This window comes from Phyllopteryx taeniolatus, chromosome 13 (assembly GCF_024500385.1).
Source record: "Phyllopteryx taeniolatus isolate TA_2022b chromosome 13, UOR_Ptae_1.2, whole genome shotgun sequence".
NCBI classification, from domain to species: domain Eukaryota; kingdom Metazoa; phylum Chordata; class Actinopteri; order Syngnathiformes; family Syngnathidae; genus Phyllopteryx; species Phyllopteryx taeniolatus.
Window position 1 is genome coordinate 19,325,683 of NC_084514.1, and position 27,588 is coordinate 19,353,270.

Here is a 27,588-nt window from a genome sequence, read left to right on the forward strand (position 1 = left end):
TTTCTTCCGCGTTAAAGTCCTCAACTCGTTTATTACGAAGACAGCGCCATGAAAAGCGTGTTTGCAGGACGGAGCTCTCGCATTGGATGGTGCAAGAGTACCTAATAAAGTGTCAAGATGGCCTATTTTTTTTTTGGGGGGGGGGGGGGGGGGCTGCTTCTCTCCTTTAAGTCAATCTTGTTGTGGATCTCCACATGACAGTTCATTAGCGTTTATCCTCCATGTTTGCACTCTCCTCCGATGTATGCGCAAGGCCCTTTTACCCGCTCTCCCCTCCACCGCCGTCGTCCTTCACGGCAAAAGAAACGTTCCGTTCTGTGCCAGTAATCAGAGCTGTGCCTCCGGGCAGGCAGGAGCCCCCAGCCCCCGGGCCGTGCCTCTCACCCTCGCCCCCCGCCCCCCCGCTCAAGAGCTGCTTTAATTAACCATCATACCACAGATGGGATCGATTTTTTTCCTCCTCCTCCCCTTAACACCTCTTCTTCTCTTTGCTTTCTCCTCCATCTCTGCTTCTCCTTCTTCTTCGTAATTGTGCTGGATTTGTGCCAGCGTAGCCCCACCCCCTCCCCCCCCGCGCTCCCTCCCCATAAATGGCAGGCCTCTCCTCTTCGCAGCCTCGTGGCCTCACCTGCTCAATACCTTATTAGTGTCAGGATGTGCGGAGAGCCATCGTGGATGAACTAAAGAGACGGGAGATTGATTTATGCCCCCGCCGCTGATCAAATTGGGACGTTTCTTGCCATGTGCAAGTGGCAGTCTGTGCATTAGGTACCCGGGCGGCTCTTTAGCGGCGACTTACACAACTTCATCCGCCCCTCCGTTCTCCGCTATCACCTCCCAATTCTAGAAGCGAAAAATATTTTAAAAGATGTGGATTAAAATACATCATTCACAACAGGGATTGTGATTATTACTGTAAACGCTTGTCAAAGTGGGTTGGAACAGGTTTTGGCCGTTGACCAACCCATCGGCGGGTCGACCCTGTGAGGACAAACTCGAAATCGGATCGGTTAAAGGAACAATCCCTTTGCAAAAATTGTTTAGGTTACATCGACCAGCGTGACCGATTCCGAAGGCCCTCGGGAGATTTGATTAACACAGCAACGCGTACGCACAACACAGAGGCTGAAACCTGGAAAAAAAAAAAACATCAAATAATGATAACTGAAATTGTAGCGGGCCCTACAATACCAAAATAGCAGATTTCATGTGTCTTCACAGGCATGGCTGCTTGAGACTTTTGTGGCTCCACTCATGATAGACATGCCTACCAATTGTGCATGTTTCCAAGTAAATCTGCCTTTCAGGGATGATTTTTGTATTTTGTTTCAATATTCGCTATCATTTTTTTTTCTTCAACCAGTTCAGGGTGTACGCCGCCTCCTGCCCGATGACAGCTGGGATAGGCTCCAGCACGCCCGCGACCCGCGTGAGGAGAAGCGGCTCAGAAAATGGATGGATGGATGGAATGTAGGAGGCCCCACAGAGCCAAAATGGCTGCTTTACACCAAAATGACAGACCTCCTGTGTCTTTTCGGGCATGGCTCCTTGAGACTTTTTTGTACGTCTACTCTTTGTAAACATGCCTACCAAATTCCACGATACTAAAGGCAACTGGCTTTGGGGGCTGAATTATTTTCCAATTCTGGAAGGTTCTACAGAGCAAAAATGGCTGTTTTAAACCAAAATGGCAGATCTCCTGTGTCTTTTCAGGCATGGCTTCTTGAGACTTTTTTGTGTGTTTAGTTGTGATAGTGATGTCTACCAAATTTCGTGTTGCTAAGGGAAACCGGCTCGTGGGGCTGATTTTGTCTGGGGGGCTGCTACCCAAACACGGTGTTTTCGAGTCGGGGAAAGCCCTCAAAATGGCCGATTCATCTGGCCCTGAGAGTAATAACGACAAGCAATTTGGGACTTAACTGTACATACAGACGTCCACTCCCACACACTAATGGCACAAAACTGAAATTCCAGTCAGGGGCTTGTAATCTGCTAGAGTAGCACTCTTGAGAAATGACCTGTTGTGTGGAAGAAAATGGCGGCCTATGGATTATTCATGGCCGTGGCGGGCGAGTCGGGGCGGGAGATTAACATCTATTTCAGAGATAGGTGACTTTGTGCTGCAAGGCGTGTGTTTGCTCGTGTGTGTGTGTGTCTAAGTGAGGCGGGGGTCTCCTCAGGATTGCTCTGTAATCACGGGCCTCCGTCTGCACGGCGCATCTTGAGAGCGGTGTCAGCTGGGCTCTTGTCTGTTTGCTAATAGCGGGGGTGGCGGGTGTTGGGTGGGGTCAGGGCGCTCTCTTTCGTGTCTTTGATCCCCAGGTACGGCACACGAAAGAGGCGACGCTGTCGAATGCTAACGTGGCTTGGCTGAGTTTGACATTCGAATGGCGTTTGTTTGGACAGCGAGCGGCAGATTTTAAAATCGGAGGCAAAAGGAAAACGAAGCACGACAGCCCCAAAGTTTAGGGTCACCGGCACAAGGTCACGTTGTCCCTGAAAACACGCCGTCGTACATGGAACCATTAACAACAACATTCAGTTATCTTTGGAATAAATTTGAATTCTAAACGTCACAGTGGATATTCGCCTATTTTGAGGAGGTGGAGCCTTCCCATGTTTTTCCCGGAAAAATGCACACATGAAGACATGACTAAACTGATTTGAAATTGTTTTCTCTGTTGTTGTTTAGTGACGCTAGAGTGATCACCACAAGCGGCACTTCGTCTGTGAGTGAGCGCCACGTCGTCAGCATGATCGCAAGCTAGCGACCGATGTTAGCGAACTTCCTTTTTTAATTGCAGAGGCAATAGTAGCTACTAGAGCTTAGAGTCTATTATTGCTTTAAAGAGGAGCCGCTGCACATGTCGAACTTTTACCAAGCGAGCGGGTCAAGATTTTTTGCGTTCCACAGCGGCTGCGCATCCCGAAAGCGGACAACAGAATCGAGCAAACGACGACCCTCAGTTGAAAAAACCCGTAAACTGGGCGCCTCGTAAATCAAAGTAGATGGCGCTTGCCTGAAATCCGCTTTGTCATGATGATGATGATGATGATGATGATGTTAAAACATATTTTCACGAACGTTAAATGCAAGTTCCTTATTATGGCCCAAACTTCAATGAAGGGACTTCCTTGCTCATTCCCGTAAAATTCCTGTTACTTCCTGTGTAAGGTTTGCAACTTTCGAAGAGTCACGCTATTTTACAAAACCTACATACAAGTGAATTGAGTAACAAATTTGTTCACGAAAATAATTCAAATTGTAAATCAGAAAAATTGTAAACGTGTTTTAGGGGGGTCAAAAAGTTAATTTCCACCCAAGCCACGACTAGAGGAATCATCGCATACCAGGGCGCCCGCCGACGTCATACGGAAGCGGCGCCTCTGTTGTTGTAATACTGGATTCCAGCGTAGGGGGTGACAGAAGTTTCATCTTACAGCTTTAAGAGCCAACCTTCAATTTAGTGAATTTGTGTTTTATTCCCATGAATGGACATCAATTCCCGTTTCCAACTTTGAAAATTCCCGGTATTTTGCAGACCTACATAAAAAAAAGTCAATTCAAAACACATTCAACGTAAGGCATCAGCGTTGATAAGAAAAGGCGCCTTCAAGGGAGGCAGCCCAAGGAAACTATTTTCCTCCCCGAGTAGCGCTTGTTGCTGCACGACGGCAGGTGCGGCACACGGCCTTTTGTGCACTCCAGCTGCTGATTTTCTTAGTGTTTGTGTGGCGAGCTGCACCGCCGCTGCCGCCGTCGCAGCGGCTCCCGGGGCCCAGCTGCCAGCCGGGCACGGGCGAGTCGGCCATCATTGTGGTGTGATTTCCTCTCCTCGCAGATGGAGTGTTTTTGTCGGGAGCGAGGGCCACTGTGATTGCCTCTTTGCCACTGGTGTCAGCCCCGGATAATACTACCCCCCCCCCCCCCCCCCCTACAATTCCCCCCTCCCCCCTCAGGAACAAAACAGGATCAGTGCAATCCATTTTCTTTTTCTCTGGCAAAATGGAATAATTTCAAAGAGACAATCCCTGGAGCTCCCGAAGGCTTCGGGTGGAGAATCAAAAGACAACCATTATGGCACAGAAACTGCAGGAGAGGCGGTCCGCCGTCTTTTTGTTCTTGCCCTCCTCTTTGGATAGCAGCAAAACACACTTTGCCCTGTCTCCCGTGAACATGCTAAGCCAAGTGCAGCGAGGAGCACCGGATTAATGCTGCGTTGCGGAAAACTGGGACAAATTTCGGATGTCGCACTAAAAGACTAAACAGAACTGTGACGCCTCGCTATTCGCAGTAGTTCAAGACTCAGCAAAACTAATAGTTTAAACTTAAAGATAACCCTGACACCAGTAACAAAAATCTGCAGATTATAAACACCATAAAACTGTTCAAAACAATAATCAGCACCTGCCACCAATAGTGAAAACCAGCATTTGACGCCCCCTCTAAATAGTTTTATACTGTAATTACTTCAAACACCACCAGATGGCGACAAAGGATTTTTTCTTTTTACTATTAGACAAAGCTATGGCCTGACAAAGCTGACCTCACTTCAACATAATTCCTTGGCCACAAGATGGCGTCAAAGCAATATTTTTATACCACGAAAAAAAATTGCGACTCGGTGAATTTGTGAGCATCGAATTGCAAAAATTCAGGAGGACACGGCTAATAGTTTGTTTGTTTATTTATTAGTTAAAATAAATGGCTTACATTTGATTTGATTTGAAGTGCAGCAATGCTGGCGTAAAAAGTTGCCATTTTGCTACCCATGAAATAGCAATTACTACTTATCAGCCATTTGTTACAAAACAATGTATAATTACAGAAACATCTCTGCTAATTTTCATTGGCCTGTTTATGGCGATTCACATTGTGTTCGCATTAAGTTAGCAGGCTTTCAACAAAATGACATGGTTTGTTTGAACGTTTAGGTTTTTGAATGTGTAATGTTTCATTGTCTTTTGTTTTATGTGTCAGTTTTACAGTAAGCAACAGGGAGTGACAGATAAACCGCTTGAAGCAAGCACGCGTTGCCTCTTATTTGCAGCAATGTGAGTGGGAAAGTGAGGACAGCCGCTGAGGAATACTTGAAAAATTGTCATTTAAGAAGTTTTGTTAAGTTTAAATGTGTGTCGAATGGGTAAAACTTGGGCTAGGCGATGAATTGAATTTTTGGGTCAGGAAGATTACCCCCTTAAATTATATATATATATATATATATATATGTATATACGTATATATATATATATATATATGTATATATCTGTATATATATATATGTATATATCTGTATATATATATATATATATATATATATATATATATATATATATGGATGTATATATATATATATATATACATCCATATATATATGGATATATATATATATATATATATATATATATATATATATAGATCCATATATATATATATATATATATACACACAATTTTCGCGATTTGCGTCAAGACTTGGTCCAAAATAGCGAGGAGTTGACTGCCGTTTCAATTTCTCAGCGGTCTCAAACCTCGCAGGAACCATCTGGGCTGACCGGGATCTTTACATGACAAAACGTGTTGTTTGTGCCGCTTCTATAGCGAGCTTCCCCCTTCGTGACCCTGATGGTGCTTGAGCCAAATGCGCCTGCTAAGAGAGAAGGCGGGAGCCCGATCTCACTTCCACCTCTTCTCCCGGAAAAGATCTAAGAACAGGGATAAAAAGTGTGCGTGTTTGCCACTAGAAGAGCGTAAGAGTGCCGTTGTGATGCCTCCTTCCCTATTCTCGGGGTCATCGATATTCCTGAACAGCGCCGCATGGGAACCGTGCGGTACGTAATAAAAGGGAAAGAGGCTCGCACCGCAAATAACTTTTCCGGGGACCGTCCGGAACGTTTCAGCGATGCTTGACCGACGAGAGCCGATTACGGCGGCTGGAGGGCGATTGACTCCACGCCACTCGTCAAAGCAGAGGGCCTGCGCTGCAGCGCATGTGGTGTCCACTAGGGGCTCTGCGAGAGCGGGGGTGTAGAACGCAGGCTGTACTTCTACTTAAAGAGGCAACAAAGAGCGCCCCCACCCCAAAAAAAAAAAACAATTCTTGTAAATCTGACACACCGCAAAGAAGTGTTTTTAACAAACCTCCCAAATTGGAATGAATAATAATATATTTTTTTAAAAACCACCATGTATGGAAAGTGAGGCTCTGAAATCATGAAAAATAAGGCTTGCAACCCCGCAGGGTTCCACTTGGGTATTTTATTTCATTGAATACTTAAGTGATTCTTTGGAGAACTAGTTTATCCTTTTACTTGAGACATATTATTATATATATATATGTTTATATATTATTATATATAAGTAGCAGTACTCTTGAGTACATTTTGTGGCTACTCTACCCACCTCCGTGACCGACCAATCAGAGGACGGAAAAATGCTAGCCAATTAGAAATCAAGTTGGTTCAAGAAAAAGGCCCATTGATAACATAGTCCAAGTTACATGAGACAGCACCTACTGATTCTGAAGCCCCCGCGGGGGCAGATGGATTAACACAGCAACACGAAGGGCTGAAATCCGATCGGACACAAACTAAGAAAATCTAGCGTACACAAACATGAACTGGAAGTAGTGGAACCAAGAGAAATGCTACAAAATGAAGTACAGTAAGGAAGTATTTGTACTCCACTGTTGGAGGGCAGAGGGGGTCTGGGGCTTGGCGGTGGGGGCTAAGTGTCTCATCAGCATCCAGCTCAGGTGCTGCCGGGCCCACGCTCTAACTATACCCCGACTTGATTGTAATTGCTTGAATTCCACTCCCGCTGCTTCCCCGCTGCCGCATTTAACTCCACAGAGCCCGGCGGTGGCGTGGAGCAGCTGGGGGGGTGGGGGGGTGGGGGGGAGGGAGGGGGCGCTCCCCTTCACTCTATCCATAGTATGAGGTGGCACGGGGGGGCACAGGTGCACCACAACAACTTCACCGCATCCCTCCCGGCATGTGTTCCCACAGCGATGGCATGATGGACGCAATTCGTCTTGGGGTTCGAATGTGAAAATGTAGCCCCTCGCCGAGCACCCCAAAAGCCACTTGATGGGAAGTGTATGCAAAAAGTCAGACTTGTGCCCTCAGAGTTATTGAGGAAAATCGGAAACTCATTTTGTGCAATTTTCTACGCAATGCCACCAAAGCTCAGAAACTGTTATTAGTGGAAAAGACATTGTTTTGTAGGTACATTTGGAATCAAGTTGTATTTTGTGTGTGAAATTCATACTCGGGAAAATAATGATAAATAGTGCTCCAAACCTAACTGCATTTATTTTTTTATTTTTTTTAATTTATGCAGTTCAAGTTCTCATTTTACTCGGAAATGAAAGCACAGAACAAATTATTTAAGTTCCAAAAGAAATCATGGAATCATTTTACAAACAAAAATGTATTTCGAAACCTTCGACTCATTAAATGTGGCCACCTTGGGAAGATATAAAAGCTGAACACACTTGGGGCATTATCTCGAAAATGAAAATCAAATATTCTTCAAAGTTTTTCCCCAACTCTGTTGTGGCACTTGTAGCTTGTGTTGCTTTCACTCTTTTGTCCAGTTTAAAGTTCAAGTATGGAGACTATGCCTTTTGGCCGGTCAGAAGTTTTAGAACAGGCCAATTTTTTTCCAGTTTTTATTTTTTTTTAAATTGAAGGTCAAGTACAACCCCAATTCCAATGAAGTTGGGACGTTGTGTTAAACATAAATAAAAACAGAATGCAATGATTTGCAAATCATGTTGACCCTTTATTTAATTGAAAGACAAGATATTTCATGTTCAAACTGATCAACTTTATTGTTTTTAGCAAATAATCATTAACTTAGAATTTGATGGCTGCAACACGTTCCAAAAAAAGTTGGGACAGGTGGCCAAAAAGACTGAGAAAGTTGAGGAATGCTCATCAAACACGTGTTTGGAACATCCCACAGGTGAACGGGCTCATTGGGAACAGGTGGGTGCCATGATTGGGTAGAAAAGGAGCTTCCCTGAATTGCTCAGTCATTCACAAGCAAAGATGGGGCGAGGTTCACCTCTATGTGAACAAGTGCGTGAGAAAATACTCCAACAATTTAAGGACAATGTTCCTCAACATACAATTGCAAGGAATTTTGGGATTTCATCATCTACGGTCCATAACATCATCAAAAGGTTCCGAGAATCCCGAGAAATTGCCGCATGTAAGCGGCAAGGCCGAAAACCAACATTGAATGCCCGTGACCTTCCATCCCTCAGGCGGCACTGCATCAAAAACCGATATCACCACATGGGCTCAGGAACACTTTAGAAAACCAATGTCAGTAAATACAGTTCGGCGCAAAATCCGTAAGTACAACTTGAAACTCTAGTATGCAAAGCAGAAGCCATTTATCAACAACACCCAGAAACACCGCCGGCTTCTCTGGGCCCGAGCTCATCTAAGATGGACTGACGTGAAGTGGAAAAGTGTTCTGTGGTCCGACGAGTCCGCATTTCAAATTGTTTTTGGAAATTGTGGACGTCGTGTCCTCCGGGTCAAAGAGGAAAAGAACCATCCGGACTGCTATGGACACAAAGTTCAAAAGCCAGCATCTGTGATGGTATAGGGCTGTGTTAGTGCCAATGGCATGGGTAACTTACACATCTGTGAAGGCACCATTAATGCTGAAAGGTAAATACAGGTTTTGGAGAAACAGATGCTGCCATCCAAGCAACGTCTTTTTCATGGACACCCCTGCTTATTTCACCAAGACAAATGCCAAACCACATTTTGCACGTGTTAGAACAGCGTGGCTTCGTGGTAAATGAGTGCGGGTACTAGACTGGCCTGCCCGCAGTCCAGACACTTGAAAATGTGTGGTGCATTATGAGGCGTAAAATACGACAACGGAGATCCCGGACTGTTGAACAGCTCAAGCTGTACATCGAGCAAGAATGGTAAAGAATTCCACCTACAAAGCTTCAACAATTAGTGTCCTCAGTTCCCAAACGTTTGTTAAATGTTGTTAAAAGAAAAGGTGATGTAATACAGTGGTAAACATGACCCTGTCCCAGCGTTTTTGGAACGTGTTGCAGCCGTAAAATTCTAAGTTCATGATTATTTGCTAAAAACAATAAAGTTGATCAGTTTGAACATTAAATATATTTTCTTTGTAGTGTATTCAATTGAATATAGTTTGAAAAGGATTTGCAAATCATTGTATTCTGTTTTTATTTACATTTTACACAACGTCCCAACTTCATTGGAATTGGGGTTTGTAGATTACATGAGTGTCAGACTTAAAAGAAGTTCCATCTCATTTCATAATAGATTCTGATGTGAACACAGCTTCTCTGGGTCATGAGTGGAATTATTTTGCACCATTTTAAAAAATATAAAAGCCATAAATTAAGTGAACACCCTAATACAAATTGTCATTGTGCTCAGGTAGACTATACAACTACTGCATACAGTGAGCATTTATACTACATATCGTAAATTTCTAATTGAAATTTTGATGGCAATCGGCAACATTTGACATTTTCTATACTACTTATCCTCATTGGGGCGGCATGTGAGATGGAGCCTATCCCAGCTGACTCTGGGCGAGAGGCGGAGTACACCCTGGACTCATTGCCAGCCCATCAAAATTTTGTAGCATTTTATATTATATAAAAATATTATATTTTGTTTTAAAAAAAAAAAAGATAATTTACGTGTTTAGCGCAAATTACAAAAAAAATGCAAAATATAATTTTTTGCAAAATAGATAGAGGAAATATAAAGATCATTAGTTAGGCAAACATTAAAATTTGACATTGTGCTCATGTACGGACACGTTCATAATTACGCAGTGCATGTGAGCATTCGGGCTCTATAACCATCCTTTTGTTTCGCGTCATTTTGTAACGAACAAGAACACAAATGAGTCACTTCCTCCCACGACAACAAAAGGCCAGAAAATTACCGACGGGGTGGAGGGGAAAAAAAGGGAAACAAATATTTTCCAGCAGCGACAGAAAGAAACCTTTGCAAGGTTAAGCTAAAAAAGTTAGCCTGTGGCGCTCCTCACCTTGCGATAATGGGCCTGCCTGTAATGAAGAACAGGCTTGTTGGCAACAGGTGGTCTCTTTAAAAAAAAAAAAAAAAAAAAAAAAAAAAGACCAGAGCCACAGCACTCAGGATGATGGGGAAGGAAAAGGGGCTGGTGGTGGAGGTGGGGGAAAAACTGCAATGGCAAAATGTGTCAGAATCTAATGTTCTGCCGAGTGAAAAGCCTGTTTTCTGTCTTTTGTTCCACCCGCAAGAGATTCAGCCTTGTTCCTCATTGTTCGCAGGCTCAAACGAGCAACAGTCTTTTTTGACACCGAGCCACCGGCTGAATAAAGACTGGAGCTGACTAGTCACAGGAAAGAGCTTTCTCTCTGGAGGGCTTGGAGCCCATTAAGAGTTGCCAAGATATGAATAGATATGAATCCTCTCTGGCGACCTCACTGAGGGGAGAACAGTTTTTTTTTTTTTTTTTTTTAAATCCAAAAGAGGGGTAGGGGGGTGACAAGGAACACCTCTGTGTCTTTTGAGTGAGGTTCCCAAAGGACTTGGTGAGACATGGGGCTGATTGACAGGCGGGAATTAGTCCTGAGTCAATGCGGAAGTGGATGCTTTGTTAGCGTGAAAAGACAAACGACGCCCGTGTGACCTCGGAGACACGCTCGGGTTCCACGCTTACGGAAATAGAAAAAGTTGGTTTGAAGGACAAGCCTGCGGTCTTCAAATTAAACGTGTCGATCATTTCAGAGCCGGATGACTTCCAAGTCACGCTACAACTTTATTCCTTTAATTTTTTTTTTCCTTGTGAGGGACATTACGACTTTTTTCTCATAACATTACCATCCATCCATTTTCTTCCACGCGCAGAAGCCCAGACTTTCCTCTCCCCAGCCACTTGGTCCAGCTCTTCCCAGGGTCGATCTTGAGGCCTTCCCAGGCCAGCTGAGAGACAGTTTCTCCTGCGTGTCCTGGATCTTCACCACAGAGGCGTCCGGGAGGCATCGTAACCCGATGCCCGAGCCACCTCAACTGGCTCCTCTCGATGCGGAGGAACAGCAGCTCTCCCCTGAGACCCTCCCGGATGACCGAGCCTCTCAGCCTATCACTAAGGGAGAGCCTGGAAACCCTGCGAAGGAAACTCATTTCGGCCACTTCCATCCGCCATCTTGTTCTTTTGGTCACGACCCACAGCTCGTGACCATATCTAACATAGATTGTAAAGTAAATTGAGAACTTTCAGCTCAGCTCCCAGCTCCCATGACCGACATAGACAGTCTGCATCACTGCAGATGTTAAACCAATCCAATCCGCCTGTCAAGGTCATCAGCACCATATCTCCACTGTACATAATGTTGATGGTGCACTTCTTCCCTTTCTCAGACGGTTGATGGTGGATCACAATTTCTTCCAAACTGTCTAAAGTTATTTTCCATAGCCTCACTAAACTCCTCCCACACCTGAGGTTTTTGCCTCAGAGATCACAATTGGCCTGCCGATACCCATCAGCTTCCTCGGCCTCCCTCGCCCTCGGTATCCACCGACGGGGTTTGTGGTACAGCGCCACTAAAAGCACGAACCACCTTACGGCCACAGCTCTGGTCGGCCGCCTCGACAATAGAGGCTCGGAACATGGACCACATAGCCTCAGTGTCCCTGGCTTCACCCAGGACGTGGTCAAAATGTTGGAGGTGGGAATTGAAACTCCTCCTGACAGGAGACACTCACAATACGTTTGGGCCTGCCAGGTCAGAACCGGCATGTTCCGCAACCATCGAAGCCAACAGATGATCAGGTCGTGATCAGTTGATAGTGCCGTCCCTCCCTTCACCCAAGTGTCCAAGATATGCGGCCGCAAATTTGATGAATAAAATCACAGTCCTGGTGCTAAGTACACATACAGACAGCCTTATGTTTGAACATGGCATTTGTTAGGGACGCTCCGTGTGTGTGTGTGTGTATATATATATGAGAATGGTTGTTTGTTTCTACGTCCCCTGCGATTGGCTGGCGACCGGTTCAGGGTGGACCCCGCCTCCCGCCTGAAGATAGCTGGGATAGGCTCCAGCACGCCCGTGACCCGAGTGAGGAGAAGTGGTAAAGAAAACGGATGGATATGTGCATATATATTGTTGATTTGTGAAGAGTTTCAAATCTTAAAACTACACCAAATAACACTTCAGTGGTAACATATAAAAAAAATTTGCCCACAAGTCATAGCTCTTAGTCGCTCTTTGACTTTACATGGCAGGCCATTTCCACAATGGTGCAGTTTATAGCCTGGTTAGGTGAAGTTCACCGCAGGAGGCCGCAACCCTCGACACGGACTAAAAACAGGCAGGATGAAGATAATGAGATATTTGGCGAGCCACTTGAGGCGGACGCTAGGCTCAATGGGCGCATGATGGGCGGATCCCGGCCGTTGCATACAAGCTTTTGTCCTGCCGCATAATCCATTTGTTACTCTTGGAGCAATTTGTCCTCATTAACCCTCATGAGGGGACTGTGTCTGAGACAAAAGCTCCAGGGGAACAATAAAAACCTCCCGAGAACAGACCCCCAAATCCATTTGTCAACGTTGCAGCAGCTCAAGTGGTCCCTGCACATTTTGCCCCCTTGTCTAACATCCACAGAAGGACCCGAGCCAACAAAAAAACAAGGTACACCTGAAAGAAATGGGATTATTAAAAAAAAAAAAAAAAAGAAACCCCCATTTCTGTTAACAATACAATATCCTGACAAAAAGACACAAGAATGCAAGTTCTTTTGTACTGAGGTCACTCCATCAATGAAAGAAAAATGTGGTGACATGACAGACAAAGAACATCTCAGAAGAAAAAACAGCTTACCGTAAAATGCAAAGACGAAGAATTTAACACCTGTTCATAGCAGATATGAAGAATGGAAGAATAAAATATCTAAGCGTCCATCCATGTTACATACAAGTCTACACGAGGTAACCGTGAGTTACTTAAGTACGCTTTCTTTTTATATTCTACAGCAGAGTTGCTAAACAAATTTTTGCGATGGGGCACATTGTAATTACGGTTTCCCTCAGAGGGCCGTTTTGACTGTGAAACCATAAAGATATTTAGTCGGCTCATCATATTATTACATATACACAACAAATCAATGGATAACTAGTTTTGAAATCATGTCAAGGATAGTTTGTTTAAGTTACTGTAAAAGTGGTATGGAAACAAGTGCTTCCAATATCGCAACAATATTGATTAAATTTGACAATTTGAAATGTGTCTACAGATTTTAGCAAGAATCAAAGAAGTTGACGCAAATGATTTGCTATTGCGGGTCACATAAAATGATGTGGTGGGCCAGATCTGGCCCCCGGGCCTTGAGTTTGACATGCATCACTTTTATAGTCTTGCATATTTTACATTTGACACGACCTAAATGTTTCAATAGAGCTCTTGTGAGAAAGCGCATCTTACCGAGTAAAAAAAATTAAATAAAATCTTATGCCAGTTATAAAAACGGTCTGTCACCAATTTTCAGTTCAAAGCTCAATATAGATATTCCGGTCTTGGTGCTTTCATTACAGCTTTTTTCATGCGAACAATACATACAATAGCCCCCCCCCCCCCATACTGTAAATATCTTTGAAGTGCTGAAAACGTGCTAAGACTGAGAACAATTTAGTGCTAAAGTGCAGAGATATTGCATTAAACTCTTTCACTTTCACTCTTTAATACGAGCGCTAGCTCGTAAGCTAACTAGCTAGCAAGCTAACAAGGTAGCGAGCTCGCTAGTACAACGTCGGCTGGTCCTCAGTTTTGTTTCGTGTGTATCCACATAACAGCGACGCATCGCGGACTGGCAACGGTTTAACAGAAACAGCGACGGTCAGTTTGTGGCTGTCTGAGCCGCAAAGAGCCACAGACGTACCTGATTGACAGCTGAAGCCCTGAAATAGTGGGGGCACCAGTGGGGTGGCCATCTTTGTCTGGTGGCCACCATGTAGCGCCGTGCCTGCTAAAGAAGACTTTAAAAAGTGTGTTTTAATCAGCTTAAATGTGTTTAAAGCGTGAGGGAGGGGTCAAAGTATATAAGTTTTATATGGTATCTATATCATAGATATTCACCTGCAGGTGGGTATGGAATGTATCGCCAGCAATAAAGGCAGGTTTACTGTACCTACTTAAGGCCCACTCTGTACCGCATAAGTGGGATGACATTGAATAGCAGTAATTCAACACACGGCAGCTTCATTGAAAACACCATCAAAATTGAAAACATAATCGTCAATTTAGTCAAAGCCGTTTATGGAGACGACGGCATCGTCAACCGCAGCGGCGGCCCGTTTAAGCGGCGGCGGCGCAGCTTTGTTGGGTCTGCGAGATGTTTCGCAAACAAGAGTTGCCATAATCAGGTCATTTGTCATAATGACAACCATTAGCGCTGATCATCAGCAACGCAGCAGTCAGGCACAGAAATCAGGTGCCCTCGCTCAGCTTCCTCCCAATTACACGCTGTGGTGCGTGCATACACACACACAGACACACACACACAAATGCAGTTAGCAGGTTGTTTGATTTGCCTGCTCGTTTATTAGTCAAATCATTGATAACCAATAACACTGATTTCAAGCAGTTGTTTTTTTGTGTGACAAAATAGAACTTGGGAGACAGGAAAAACTTCAGGTAGTTCAGTACAATGCATTTAACATCAATTACGCACACAAAAAAAGTTAATTTGACAAGGCAAAATCTAATATGTTCTAATGTAGAGCATTGAGCACTAATTCCTATCATGGAAAATTACTGAACATATATACATGTACAAACAATGAATTCAACCCAGAAATGGAACTTACCGCAAAATTGGAGCGCGTCTGGCTGCTCACGTGAGGTAGAATTAATGCTAATGCATGTAGCTTGTGCTAAGATAAAGACTAGCATGGAAATGACAAAAAAAACAAAAACAAAAAAAACTCCAACAACAGTTAACTTGAAGCAGAAATGCAACTTAACATGACAAACGAGTGTCTGGCTATTCAGGTTAGTTAGCGTCGATTCTAACATATATAGCAAGCAGCATCCTACACGAATGACGAGCACTGAAATGACCGAAAACAATTAATTGGAACTTACCAAAACATGAGAACATGTCCAGCTGCTCAATCAATGCTAATTAATACACTATGTAGCATATGCTAAATTACTGAATAGCATGATGATGACAAAAACAAAAAAACTATACCAAAAATGAATGGCACTTACCAGACATAAGTGTCTAGATGCTCTGGTTAGGTTGGGCAGATTCTATGCTGACATATATAGCATGTACCATATGCTAAGCTAATGATTAACTTGGAAATGACCCACAAAAAAAAAATTGTCTGGCTGCTCAGGGTAGGGACCTTTGACGTTAACGTACAGAGAATAGAAACAATCAGAAACTCAATTCAATTCATGGAAAATGAGCCACAAGTCCAACGTATTAAGCACTAAATCTACTTTTATTAACACAGGGGACATTCTACCTAACTTTACAATTACTCAGGTCAGAGCGGGTACTCTGGTCCGTATGCGGGGCCGAATTCGTTAGCCTTCTTCAGCAAGGCCGCTTTGATGGCGCTAATCTTCTCATCCAGCTCGGTCAAACTGCAGGCCTGTAGGGCAAAGTCAAGAGCAATGTCACTCCTGCAGCAATGACTCAGAAAGATCCAGAAAAGGAAAGGGGGAGGGGGAATCTAATAAATCAGTGGACTTACCTGAGCAGGTGATGTCTTCAGTCTCTTATGTGCGAGGTTCTACAAATAAGTACAAATGTTCATGATTAGCAAACTAGTTCCTTGCACGATGCTCGTAACCTTGAAAAGTCGCATGACTGTGAAGCTCAATTTCACAGCACACTCCCTGCAAGTCTCCTCTTGAGCAGGTAAAATGCATGCTCTATAGGGTTGAAGTCTGGAGAGTGACTTGACCAGTCCAAAAGCTTCCACTTCTGATGTTAGTACCGTCATGAACCAAGGACCCCGATAAGTGTGTTCAGCTTCGTTTTAGTGCTAAATTGTGAAATTTTGTGAGCCAACTGCGTGGAGCTGCTTGAGAACCCCCCTCCCCCGCCAGACACATTTTATCCATACCCCCCTCCTAAAAAAAAAAATGGTACTTGGAGTAGAAGAGACCCCGTCGGTTTATACAGAAACACTCGACATCTGCGCTCGCACAAACATGCAGAGAGTCAAAAGCAGGCTGAAGAGTGTGGCATGCTGTGCTGTGCTGTGCTGAGTGACGGCGGCATCAAGTGATGGAGACGAGACATGATGCGGCTCATCTCGAGCACACTTTGCAAACGCCGTCGCTCAACACACGCACGCCGGACCCACTTCTTAGGGCGAGCTGCATCAAATTCCGCTCATGTGCTTTTGGCAGCACGTTCAGTCCCCCAAAATACAGTACATAAAACTTAACTATTCCTCAATGTTTTCTCACTCTACCTTATTTATTTATTTCATTTTCTTATTATGATGATGACCTCAAAACATGCGGGCTAGGTTAATTGAAGACTCTAAATTGCCCTTAGGTGTGAATGTGTGCACGAATGGATGTTTGTTTATATGTGCCCTGCGATTGGCTGGCGACCAGTTCGGTGTGTACCCCGCCTCTCGCCCGAAGATAGCTGGGATAGGCTCCAGCACGCCCGCGACCCTAGTGAGGAGAAGCGGAATGGAAGATGAATGAATGATTATTATCAGTGCTATTCAACATGGGGGGGGGGGGAACTATTTAGTTATTATTTTTTGTGCCATGTCTGTCAATCAGATACAGGTGGGACGGGGCTATTTTTCATGTCTTTATTCTGTAGTGTTCAGTCGTCGGCTCAATAAAACATTTAAAAATAATACTGTAAATGTCACGTTTTAAGTTACATTTTAACACCAATAACTTTCATACAAGCATAAAATGCAGTTTATGTTGGCAAATGTAATCAACTGCAGTTAGGGGGAGCCAACGTTTTGGGAATAATAATATTACATACTAACATATGACAAAATAACAGTACATCAAAGGGGACTTTAAAAGTTAAGAATTAAGGACGAACTAAAAAGTTGCGAAGCTCCCTTGGCCAAACCGATAATGTTTTTTTGAAATGCTAGTGGTCGTACAAGCATTTTATTTTGGATTCAAATCGGGGGGGGAAAGGTGAAGTATGTTTCTGTAGACATTTCCTACGTTGTTGCCAAGCAAGTCCTAAAACTGGCAACTTGAGTTCCGCCTACCCGCGGTATTAGCTGTTATACAACCTTAAATGTCGCCCCACACGATGGCCGGTGACATGTCACCTCTCGCTGCTCGCCTCAGGAAGGACCCGCCGGCCAATTTCTTTGTTCACAGTCTCCCCTCCGTCGGCTAAAAAGTCTCTCCTGGAGGCTCCATTTTTTTCCCCCCAGAGGAAGCTAATGGTGGCTCACGGGTGGCTTTGCTACTAGTGGGTGGCGAGGAACAAGCCACCGACTGAAATTAAACCGCTTGCAGCTTTTACAATGCGGTCTGGTTCCGGTGAAAAAAGTGTGTGTGTCCTCACCGTGGACTGGAAGTACTCTGGCGAGAGTCCCTCCAACTGCAGGATGCGGTCCTCCAGCTTCTTCAGCCTCTGGTAGACGCTCACGGGAACCGGGCCCGCTGCGGAACAAGATGAAAAAAATAAATCAGTCAAAACCGTAAATCGCCATGCAAGAACTCACCTACTCATAGATTTTGCTGTAGAATATACCGAGGATGGCAGTGTCCTCGCACTTACGATGCAAGTTTTCCAAATCAAATCTGTAAGCTATTTACTTGAAACTATGAATATAGGCAATTACAAAACCACTTAAGGGGTTAACTGGGAAACCTTTGCTATTCGCTTCAGGGTTCTCTGTAGAGTGTCCCATAGAATTTCAGCCAGATGGCGTTCCTTCCCGATACCTGTCGGGAGTTTGAGGTGAGACTCGATGTTGTTGAGGCGCTCCTCGACGGCCGAGTTGCTGCAGTCGCGCGCGGCCGGCCCTCGCGCCTGATCTCCGGCCTCGCCTTGGCCTCCGGCACGGGTCTGAGGTCCGTACGTGTTCACCACTCGTGTAACTGGGACAAACATTTGTAAAAATGTCAACCATAGTCCTAAATTAACTTTATCAGTAAAGTTGCACGTTTCATTTTGTATTTTTAAGAGTAGTCCTCGTCTGGTTACGCTTGCATTAACAGCAAAATTAATAAAAAAAATTAGATGGGAAAGGAGCATCTACAACACCTGTGCATTATGGTTTTATAATTTATGTTAATAATGAGTTACGTTTTATTTGCATTTTAATGATGGCTGTTAACTTCCTTTTACACTTGTGACAATTAAGACTTGGGGGGGGCGGAGAAATGACCCTGACGCAAATCCCACTGGCATTATTTTGCCTTCCTCCGTATAGTTGTGCGTTTTACTCATTTACTCGTTTGATTTTTCACAAGGGTTCAGTTTTTACACAAAATGAGTGACGTGCCACAAATCACCTCTGTATTATTTTTGACTTAATCAGTAGTTGTTTTATTCATTATTATTGTCAATTCCTTTTTTAAGACAGCGCCACTTCTTTTTACACTTGTATAACAAGAAAGAATGTGGGAAAAAATATTTAAAGACATATGCCCCTTACGCATCTATGTATTTGAATTCTGGTTTTGTGATTAGTGTTAAGAATGCATGCTTTGAGTTTGAAGCGTGTTTATATAAATAGTGGTTAACTTTGTTTTACTCTTGTACGACAAGAATGCAAGATTACACACGTTTATGTTTTTTTTTTTTTCATTAAAGGTAAGACAGTGCTTTATTGTTTTCTTATTTTACCCGAGTAATGCCATGTTACTTAAAATATCGCCTGTACAGTTAGTAAATCTTTTCTACTGGTCATATTTTGACTATGAAAAAGAATTATTTCCATTGTACCCTATGGGACAAATCCTTTTGAAATCTGAACAAATCGGACCAGTGATTGTGACCGATTTTTCCCGGTGTCGTAAATGTACCACCATTGATATTTCATGTTCCGGTCCCACCTTTCACATGGCTTTTAAATCCAGGATACGGCGTGAACACGGCGTCTGTTCTGGCACAGCTGTCCTCTGCGGAAGGAGAACAAATGCGCCATATGAATAAAAACACAATAACATCACCGCCACTTGCTGCAGCCAGCGTCTCGTAACGGCGGCATATTTTTGGAGGCCGCGAGCTACTCAAGCTCAGTTCAGCCTGACCTCTCGCCCGCTGGAAATCAGCTCTCTCCCAAACATTGGCAATCTGTGTGCAGGCTCCCACTCCACACCCTGACACATTCAATCCCCCCCACCCCCACCTCGCCTCGCTCACCCTGATTGCAGTCGATCACGTTGCAGAACTCGCGCACGTTGTTTTCATTGATCTCCATCTGCTTGCGCGCCATAAATGCAGATATCCTGCGCTCGATCTGCAGAGACGACGCGCATAATGACAGGCGATGGATCGATAGACCATTGAAGGGCATCCACAAAGCAAAATTGTTGCTGCTGTAATGGTAATGTAACGAGGCACAGGGGGGGCGGGGGGTTGTTTGGGGGCTCTGCAATTTACATGATGTGGAATGACAATTGCAATTCCAGGTAGGCACAAAACAAGGGCCAGCCCGGATGGCGTGATGGAATATGAATACTGTTTGCTTGGCTACCAAAATAAATGCACAACAGAATGGGGCCTCTTGTCCTCCATCCACATCCAATCTGAGAGTAATGAGCATCCACTTCATAATCCATCAAGGACCAGGCCCCGCTCTCAAAGCCCTCCAAGCGACGCGGACTCTCCCAGCCGACCACACCACTAAAGGACCCCCCCCGCATCCACCGCCCTCTCCGCTCCCGATTCTCGGGCCTGCGCCGTGTTTTTGCGACAGTGCGTTAATGACGTGTTGAACATTCATAACCGTAACCGACCTCAGACTTGCCGGCCCGGATCTGCACTAAGACGTCGTCGCCTGCGGCGTCGGGGAAGGGGGGCGTCCACGTCGAGTGTCGGCAGGCAGACAAGGACGCGGCGTCACGCACCGCATCCTTCTCGGTCTCTGGTGACACGCGACTTGGAGCCTCCGCCAGGGTTTTGAGGCTCTCGGACACGGCCTGGAGCAAACGACAACATCCAGAAATGCTTTGACAACAATCTAAGTTTTTAATCTATTTGCTTTTGTAAAAAAAAAAAAACATACATCAAATTCTTAAAAACTAAAACATTTCATGAGTCAGCCGACAAAGATAAAAAGGTTGAATCTAAGTGGAAAACAAATGTCTAATATTACTATTTTTCTTCTAAATGAAATGCTGACATTAGAGCAGTATTTTGTTTTCCTCAACCTTTTTATGAGTCAAGGCATAAATTTTAAGAAAAAAAACAATCTCACAAAAACCACCAAACAAAAATGTCACAAAAGTTGGATACACGGCTTAGTTGCTATCTAGTGGAAGAGAATTTCATTGCCACCGTCATATATTCGCTGCTGGCATACATGAACAACGATACATCATTTGTAATAAATCAATAATTTTCAGACCAATTAAGAGAATATTTGTAATCAATCATTTTCTGACAAATTACGTGAAATTGAATCATTTCAAGCGGCACACCTAATGATCTCTCAATTTGTCCAACTCTTAATATTTCTGAATTAAACATATATCTTTGTTCTTCTATCTTTTCCAGTGACGTATATTGGCAGGCAGAACAATTACATGCAAAAGGTACAAGGAACTGCCAAACCAAAAAAAAGAGAAAAATGTACAATAATGACTGTAGAGTGCACAAGGGTAAATACTGCTTAACCTGCTCGTAGTGTACCTGTAGCTTCGTGATGTGCCGCTGTAGACAGTCGTAAGCGTGAGCAGCGTCCGACAACTGAGGACTCACTGCATCCAGGTTGACTTCCACCCTCAAAGCGGCGTCACCGAATTTGAGCTTGGGCACAGTGTAAAAGCAGGTATGCATCATCGGACTGTATTCAAAAAATTACCTTGCCTCAAGCATCCCCCAGTTGAGACAGCTTTTGTAAAATAAAAACTTCTCTCAAACAGGAGCCTTTATCAAATATTTTTGTATTTCATCATCTAATGCTTTAGTTTTCTAATATTGTATTTTATACCATATTTCCTCTTTTTGTATTTCTTAATTTGTATTCTACATTTTTTGTGTAATTTTTTAATGTAATATTTTCACATTTAATCTAATTTGTTGTATTGTTTTATAAAATTCACTTTGTATTGTTTTCTATTTTAGTCTAGTATTTTTCTAGTATCCTCATGTTTTTTTTTGTTTTGAAAAACATTTTCTTTTTCCTCTAACATTTGTGTATTTTTCCCAATATTTTTGTATAATTTGTTGCATTTTTCTGTCCAATATTCCCGCATGTTTTATAATATTTTGTATTCGTCTTTTTTTATATCTCACCTAATATTTGGGCAATTTCTTACATTTTGGTCTTACATTTTTGTTTTGCATTGTATTTAAAAAACAACAACAACTTTATATTTAAAAAGAAGCCACTACATATATAATACACCATTTGGCAACACTGCCTGTGCTTTGGGAAACTATCTCCACTCATTTTGCTGCCACGTTGTTAGTGCAAGCAGTGCACATCATCAGGAAGGCACATTAAATTCTAAATTCCAAAAATAAAAACATTGGGGGAAAAAAACCTGATAAATAAATAATAAATCATTGACAAACTTTGAATCGAGAATGTTTTTCTCTTAAAAGCTGTGACTCAAAACTGATAAAGATGTATGATTATAGAGATGAAACACTTATCAATGCCTACCTCTTCATATCCCCAAAAATATAGCGAGTAAAGCTTTAGAATAATCTGAATTTATGCACTTAATAGTTTGTAGCCTATTGAATTAGTTAATGGGGTAGAGCTGCCCCATCCATTATGGCGGACGCGCTGACGTATGCAGCGAGGGTGGAACCCATTCGATGAGGCATCTACCAATCCAGTATGTCTGTGTCAACAGAGCCAGGCAGACAACCCGTACTACTGTGCTAAAACGTCGGGTGAACTCTTTTACAAGGAGACGTTGTAAAACTATAACGACTACAAATTGTGGGTAAGTTGGTAACCATGTTTAGGTGACTTTCTAAACCACTCTAGGATGATTTGCTGCGACTGGTGCCGAACAGCAGCTACGACTACGAGCTAGCAAACAGCCCCAACTTGGCTAGTTTCTTTGCTTAAAACGCCACGGGGAAAAAAAACACTGAACCAACCTCTCTCCCCAAGTCAGCCAGGAGACGGAGCAACACACTCATGCAGCCCGAGTAGTTGGACATTTTGTTTGTATAGGACTCGTTAGTGGGAGAAATCCTCTCCTCGCTCGGCTTCATTGAGTCCGCCATTGTGGCTCAACAATGGTATGCCAAATTGCCAACCTGCTCGCGGAATGGTTGGAATACAGGAACTGACGGCGCAAGTGACTGCGTCACAGTTTAGGAGGAGCCAAGAGCACGTTACTATGAATGTAAATCCCAATTTGTTTATCCAGTAAAAATACATTTTTGAAGGCGTTTGTAACTCATAATTAGCGACACAATGTTTTATTATCCAATTTTAGACGATATATGTCTAAATAATTCTTTTAATACTTAATTGAAAACTAGAAATCACACTGAAAGAGGAGGATAATATATACAGTACGAAATTAAAAAAACGGGGATTCCTGTCAGAAAGAAGAAAAGAAAAAAATACAGTAAGGAATTAGGCAAATTGGGCATTTAAATTTACACACAATGGAACAGAGACAGGCAGCATGTTTGTATATCATTGATTTTTAGCGATTCTTTGATGTCTGTTCAGAAGCGTTGAGATATAGAGCAGAGGGGGAAAAAACAAAATTTTGTGGTCGTTGTTGCAGAAGGAACATTGATCCACCTTAAATTTAAATCCGTATAGTTCTCATTTGTCCAGATTGGCTTGAATACAGGGAGTGGGTGTGGGCGGAGCCAAAGACGAAGCGCCTTAACCTTTGGAGTGTTTACGTCCTGATTGGCTCAAAAAGGTAATTTAACTTTGATTTTTGATGCAGTATATTTTGTTTCTAAACACTTTCAAGGTGTTTTTCGTTCATAATTAGCCACAGGCCTTTTTATTTTCCATCTGTTTTCACATCCAACTGCTAATAACGATGCTTAAAATGTAATCAAACATTTAATGCCTGCAGTATGTGTTAAATGCATGAGTGTAGCAACTGCTAAATGGAAAAAAAAAAAAACATACATTACACTATGGTGAGGGATTACTATAACCAGTCAAAAAAGACATGCTTATAGCAGTTAACATTGCTTTTGATAACTCTCAATATAAAGAATGGTCATCCTATAATGAGAACATTGTTGTTGAGTGCAGAGCAGACTGTGCAGCAGGGCATTGGCTACAATGCTGATTTGTGTGTGTGTGTGTGTGCACTTTGAGTGACTGTGGGAAAATCTGCCTCCTCTTTTCATTTTCGCGTCTTTTCACATAACGGCGAGAGAGACTGATGAGGGCCACAACAGGAAAATGACAGTTGCGTGCAAACGAGAAAGCGCCGCGCCACTCACGCGCCTCATATGAGCTCTCCCGAAGGGTTAATCATTTGGGGAAAAAAGGGGGTCTGAAGACAAGGCCCCTGGTTTCATTTGTCTGTCTTCGCCCCCCTGAAACAGTAGCGGAACTGTAACACTTGACATGGTTTGACACGCTGAGCCAATGTTCCCACACATGCAGGGAGAAATTAGAAAAAAGGGGGGAAAAAAATGTACATTTATTAAATCTGCCTCACTGGACTAAAGTGTTTCTGATGTCTGAATTAAACACACAAATTGACTGAAACAGTGAATTAAAAGTACTTCCAAACTATTTATTATTGGCGCAGTAGTTCACACTACACTCGCACCCTCATGAGAGTTGTTTCTAATATTTCCGCCCTTTCATGCAGTTGAATGTTATCACTGTCCAACAAAAATCATGTACTGCAGCTCCATGTTTTGTGGTTTTATCTGAAAAACAACAAAAATCCGTTTTACTTGTGTTCAATATAGCGTTCAATCTATCCATCTCACGTAGTGGAAAAACGTTGCTGACCAACTAAAAGCGTGTACTGTAACTCCAAATTATTTTTTTACATTCTTTTTTGTTGCAGATAAAAAAACAAAAATGGGGGGGGGGGGGGGGACATCTAAATTGTGTAATTTAATGTAATTTTTTTTAATCACAAATACACCAAAATAGAACTATAAAAAACGCATCGTGTTGGAAGCAAATATTTGAATAAAGAAAAAAAGTCAACTGTCCTCCCAAAAGTAAAATATCTACATTTGTTTTTAAACGTCTTTTAAAATTTTATCACAAAAACGACAAAAATATTTTTTCCATTGTGTTTTGGTGCAAACAAAAAAAAATCATAAAAATGTGAAGATATGTTTTATAGGTCGAACTGCAATGATAATTACCTGTCCAAAAACTTTTAAGTACTGTATGTCAAAAATGTTTTTTAAACAAAAACAACAAAATAAAAATGTCCTTGTGTTTCAGAAAACAAATATAAATATTATATTTGGAGAGCACATCTGCCTCACAGTTCTGAGGACCGGGGTTCGATTCCCCATCCCCGCCTGTGTAGAGTTTGCACGTTCCCCCCGTGCCTACGTGGTTTTTCTCCGGGTACTCCCAAAAACATGCACGGCAGGTTTATTGAAGATTCTAAATTGCCCATAGGTGTGAATGTTAGTGCGAATGGTTGTTTGTTTGTATGTGGCCTGTGATTGGCTGGCGACCAGTTCAGGGTGTACCCCGCCTCTCGCTCGAAGATCTCCACCTACTTCTCCGCTCCCGAGCCAGTGCTGTCAACGTAACAAACAGGTGTGCTCTCACAAGTGGGTCTTCTACACCCAGGCAACCAATCAGAGGAAAGGGGCGGTTTCAGCCAAATATGGACAAAGCGGATACAACACTGGGTCAAACAGAAGTAGCTGTCAGAGGGGCCTTTTCTGGACACTCGTATGACAAAATCAAGATATTGTTTTACATGAAATTGACACTTTTGTACTCAGTCCATGTTAGACAGTCACTCTATGGTGGTCGAAATTGCCAAAATACGGAACCTTTAATGTTTAGGATCATCAAGTAAACACGGAATGCAATTTTTAAATGGTGATTGTGTTTATTAAAGGGAAAAAAAATATCAGTCAAGCGATTTCTATCATGAGTCTTTCACAACTCTGTGGAAATATTTTGACCCACTCCTCCTTGCACAATTGTTTTAATTTGGAAACACTGCAGGGTTTTTGAGCATGAATGGCCTGTTTAAGGTCAGGTCACAGCATTTCAATCGGATTCAAGTCCGGACTTTGACGAAGCCATGCCAAACCTTATTTTATTTTATTTATTAATTTTTTTTAAACCCATTCTGATGTTGACTTGATGTTGGATCGTTGTCCTTCTGTAGAACCCAAGTGCGGTTCAGCTTGAGGTAACCAACTGATGGCCGAACATTCTCCTTCAGGATTTTTCAGGTAAGAGCAGAATTCGTGGTTTCATCAGTCACAGCTAGTCGTCCAGGTCCTGAAGGCGCAAAACAGCCCAGACATTCACATATATGCCAGATTTAACGAGACATCCGCCTTCTAAACTTTCATCTCCTCCCTCCATAGAATACTCTCCCAAAAGTCCTGGGAATCATTCAGAAGTTTTTTTGTTTTGGCAAAAATAAGACGATCCTTTATGTTCTTTTTGGTCAGCAGTGGTTTTCGCCTTGGAACTCTTCCATCGATGCCATTTTTGCCCAGTCTCTTCCTTTTTGCTGAGTCATGAACACTGACCTTAACTAAGAGAGCCCTGCAGTTCCTTAGATGTTGTCCTGAGTTCTTTTGTGGCGTCCTGGATGAGTCATTGCTGTTCTCTCAGGGTTATTTCTGTAGGCTGACCACTCCTGGAGTCCTAAAGCTTTAGAAATGCCTTTGTAATCCTTTCCAGACTGATAGATGTCGATTACTTTATTTCTCGTCTGTTCTTGAATTTCTTTGGCTCGTGGCATTTTGTTGCAGCTTTTTGAGATCTTTTGGCGGACTTGATTTTGTCAAACAGGTCCTATTTAAGTCATTTCCTGATTGAACAGGAGGTCTGGAGGTAATCAGGCTTGGGTGTGCTCAGTGAAAATGAACCAAAAAATGTATTTTTTATTTTTAACTGCACTGCCAACCATCTGTCCCAAAGAAATTGTCAGTACTGTATCACAAAATTTCGTGATTCGTGTATTTAAAAAAATTAATTAAAATTTCAAAAAAAGTGCTTGTGTTTCAGAAAACAAATCAAAATATTTGGAGATACATGCTTTTGCTTAACAGGAAAAAAAACTATTATTTGGAGATATGCTGTGATTTTAAAAATGTTTTGCTCCCCAAAACATCAAACAATATTTTTTCTGTTTTTGTTGTTGTTGTTTTTTTTCTAAGTGGGCGGGGGGGATCCCGATACAGGTAACTGTCTTGTTTTGTTTTTGGTTTGAACTGCAAGTGTACAAATTTTGCACATCTTTATTTAATTAATTAATTTTTTTACAAATAGCTCTTTGTGTTGTTTTTTTTAATTTGTGTTTTGGATGTTTAAAAAAAATGCAAGATTTGGAGGTACATCCTTTTAGGTTGACAGCGCTGATATGGTGACCAATATCTTATAAAACATTCCCAGTTATCACACAGTTTAAATTACAACAATAGTAAGATGATTCTTGAAGGCGTTATCATCAAAAACAGATTATTATTACATTGTTACACTGATCTGTTCTGTGTGTATCATGTCACACTTTTCTCACATTGAACCAAGATCACATTTAGCTGCAACTCCCATATTGATTTTGTGACGCGCACGCCACCCCCTCACCACCTTAAAAAAAAAATTAAATAATTTTTTTTTAATGTGCCTGCACCTGTCACCTGGCGGCCCGCTGCCTCTATTCAGCCTCATTTACATAACCTCGTTTAGCAGTTCACAAATCAGAGCCATTAGGCGCCGCTCACCGGAGCCGAGGGTTCTAATTTGCCGTCGCCTTTTCACAGTCAGTGGGGAAATTGTTGCACTCGGGAGGCCCCCGAAAATAAAGGTGCGGGTCCTGGCTTTGATTGTTGATTGTGATGGTAAATGTACAGATGATTAGGACACGTCCCCACACCCCCACCCCCGTCTATTGATTTCTTGCCAAAACACAGCAGGCAACCGATCCCGGGTGATGCTGGGAGCCTGCCGGAGCAGGGAGACATTGATATGTAGGCGACATTGATTAAGATGCGTGGCTGTCCCTCAGCTCGATGAACAGACGAGAAAACTAAATACCGTTGAACACAATTTCAGATCCAAGATCAGGACAAAATACAGTGAAGCATGCAAGTGTCTTTTGGTAGAAATGACCTCTGTCCACTAGCCAAGGGCAATAATCAAAGAGTCAAGATCTCAGCAGTGTTTTTTCAGTCGCTAACATTAAAAAATGGAAACGTGAACAATGAG

The 27,588-nt window shown here is 42.7% G+C and overlaps 1 protein-coding gene and 1 long non-coding RNA gene across 5 annotated transcripts; one reads left to right on the plus strand and one right to left on the minus strand.

The window, feature by feature from the left end:
* Positions 1–14,572: 14,572 nt before the first annotated feature.
* Positions 14,573–22,530, minus strand: mbip (MAP3K12 binding inhibitory protein 1). Of its 2 annotated transcripts, none has more exons than XM_061795385.1 (9): positions 22,320–22,523; positions 20,892–21,008; positions 19,997–20,179; positions 19,401–19,497; positions 19,091–19,156; positions 17,975–18,130; positions 17,592–17,689; positions 15,775–15,813; positions 14,573–15,672 (listed from the first exon to the last, which is right to left on the minus strand). In XM_061795385.1, the coding sequence occupies exons 1-9, from the start codon at positions 22,446–22,448 to the stop codon at positions 15,565–15,567; spliced, it is 993 nt and encodes a 330-aa protein (XP_061651369.1). In that variant the 5' UTR covers positions 22,449–22,523; the 3' UTR covers positions 14,573–15,564. The 2 variants fall into 2 exon arrangements, 1 of the variants encoding a protein (XP_061651369.1); XR_009791525.1 differs by having other exon boundaries at positions 15,501–15,672; positions 17,901–18,130; positions 22,320–22,530.
* LOC133488009 (uncharacterized) lies at positions 22,040–26,815 on the plus strand. 3 transcript variants are annotated; one of them, XR_009791527.1, is made up of 5 exons: positions 22,040–22,159; positions 23,002–23,107; positions 23,584–24,948; positions 25,535–25,601; positions 25,740–26,815. It is a non-coding gene; the product is annotated as an uncharacterized LOC133488009 (long non-coding RNA). The 3 variants fall into 3 exon arrangements; XR_009791528.1 differs by having other exon boundaries at positions 23,017–23,107; XR_009791526.1 differs by lacking the exons at positions 22,040–22,159; positions 23,002–23,107 and having other exon boundaries at positions 23,500–24,948.
* The last annotated feature ends 773 nt before the right edge of the window (positions 26,816–27,588 follow it).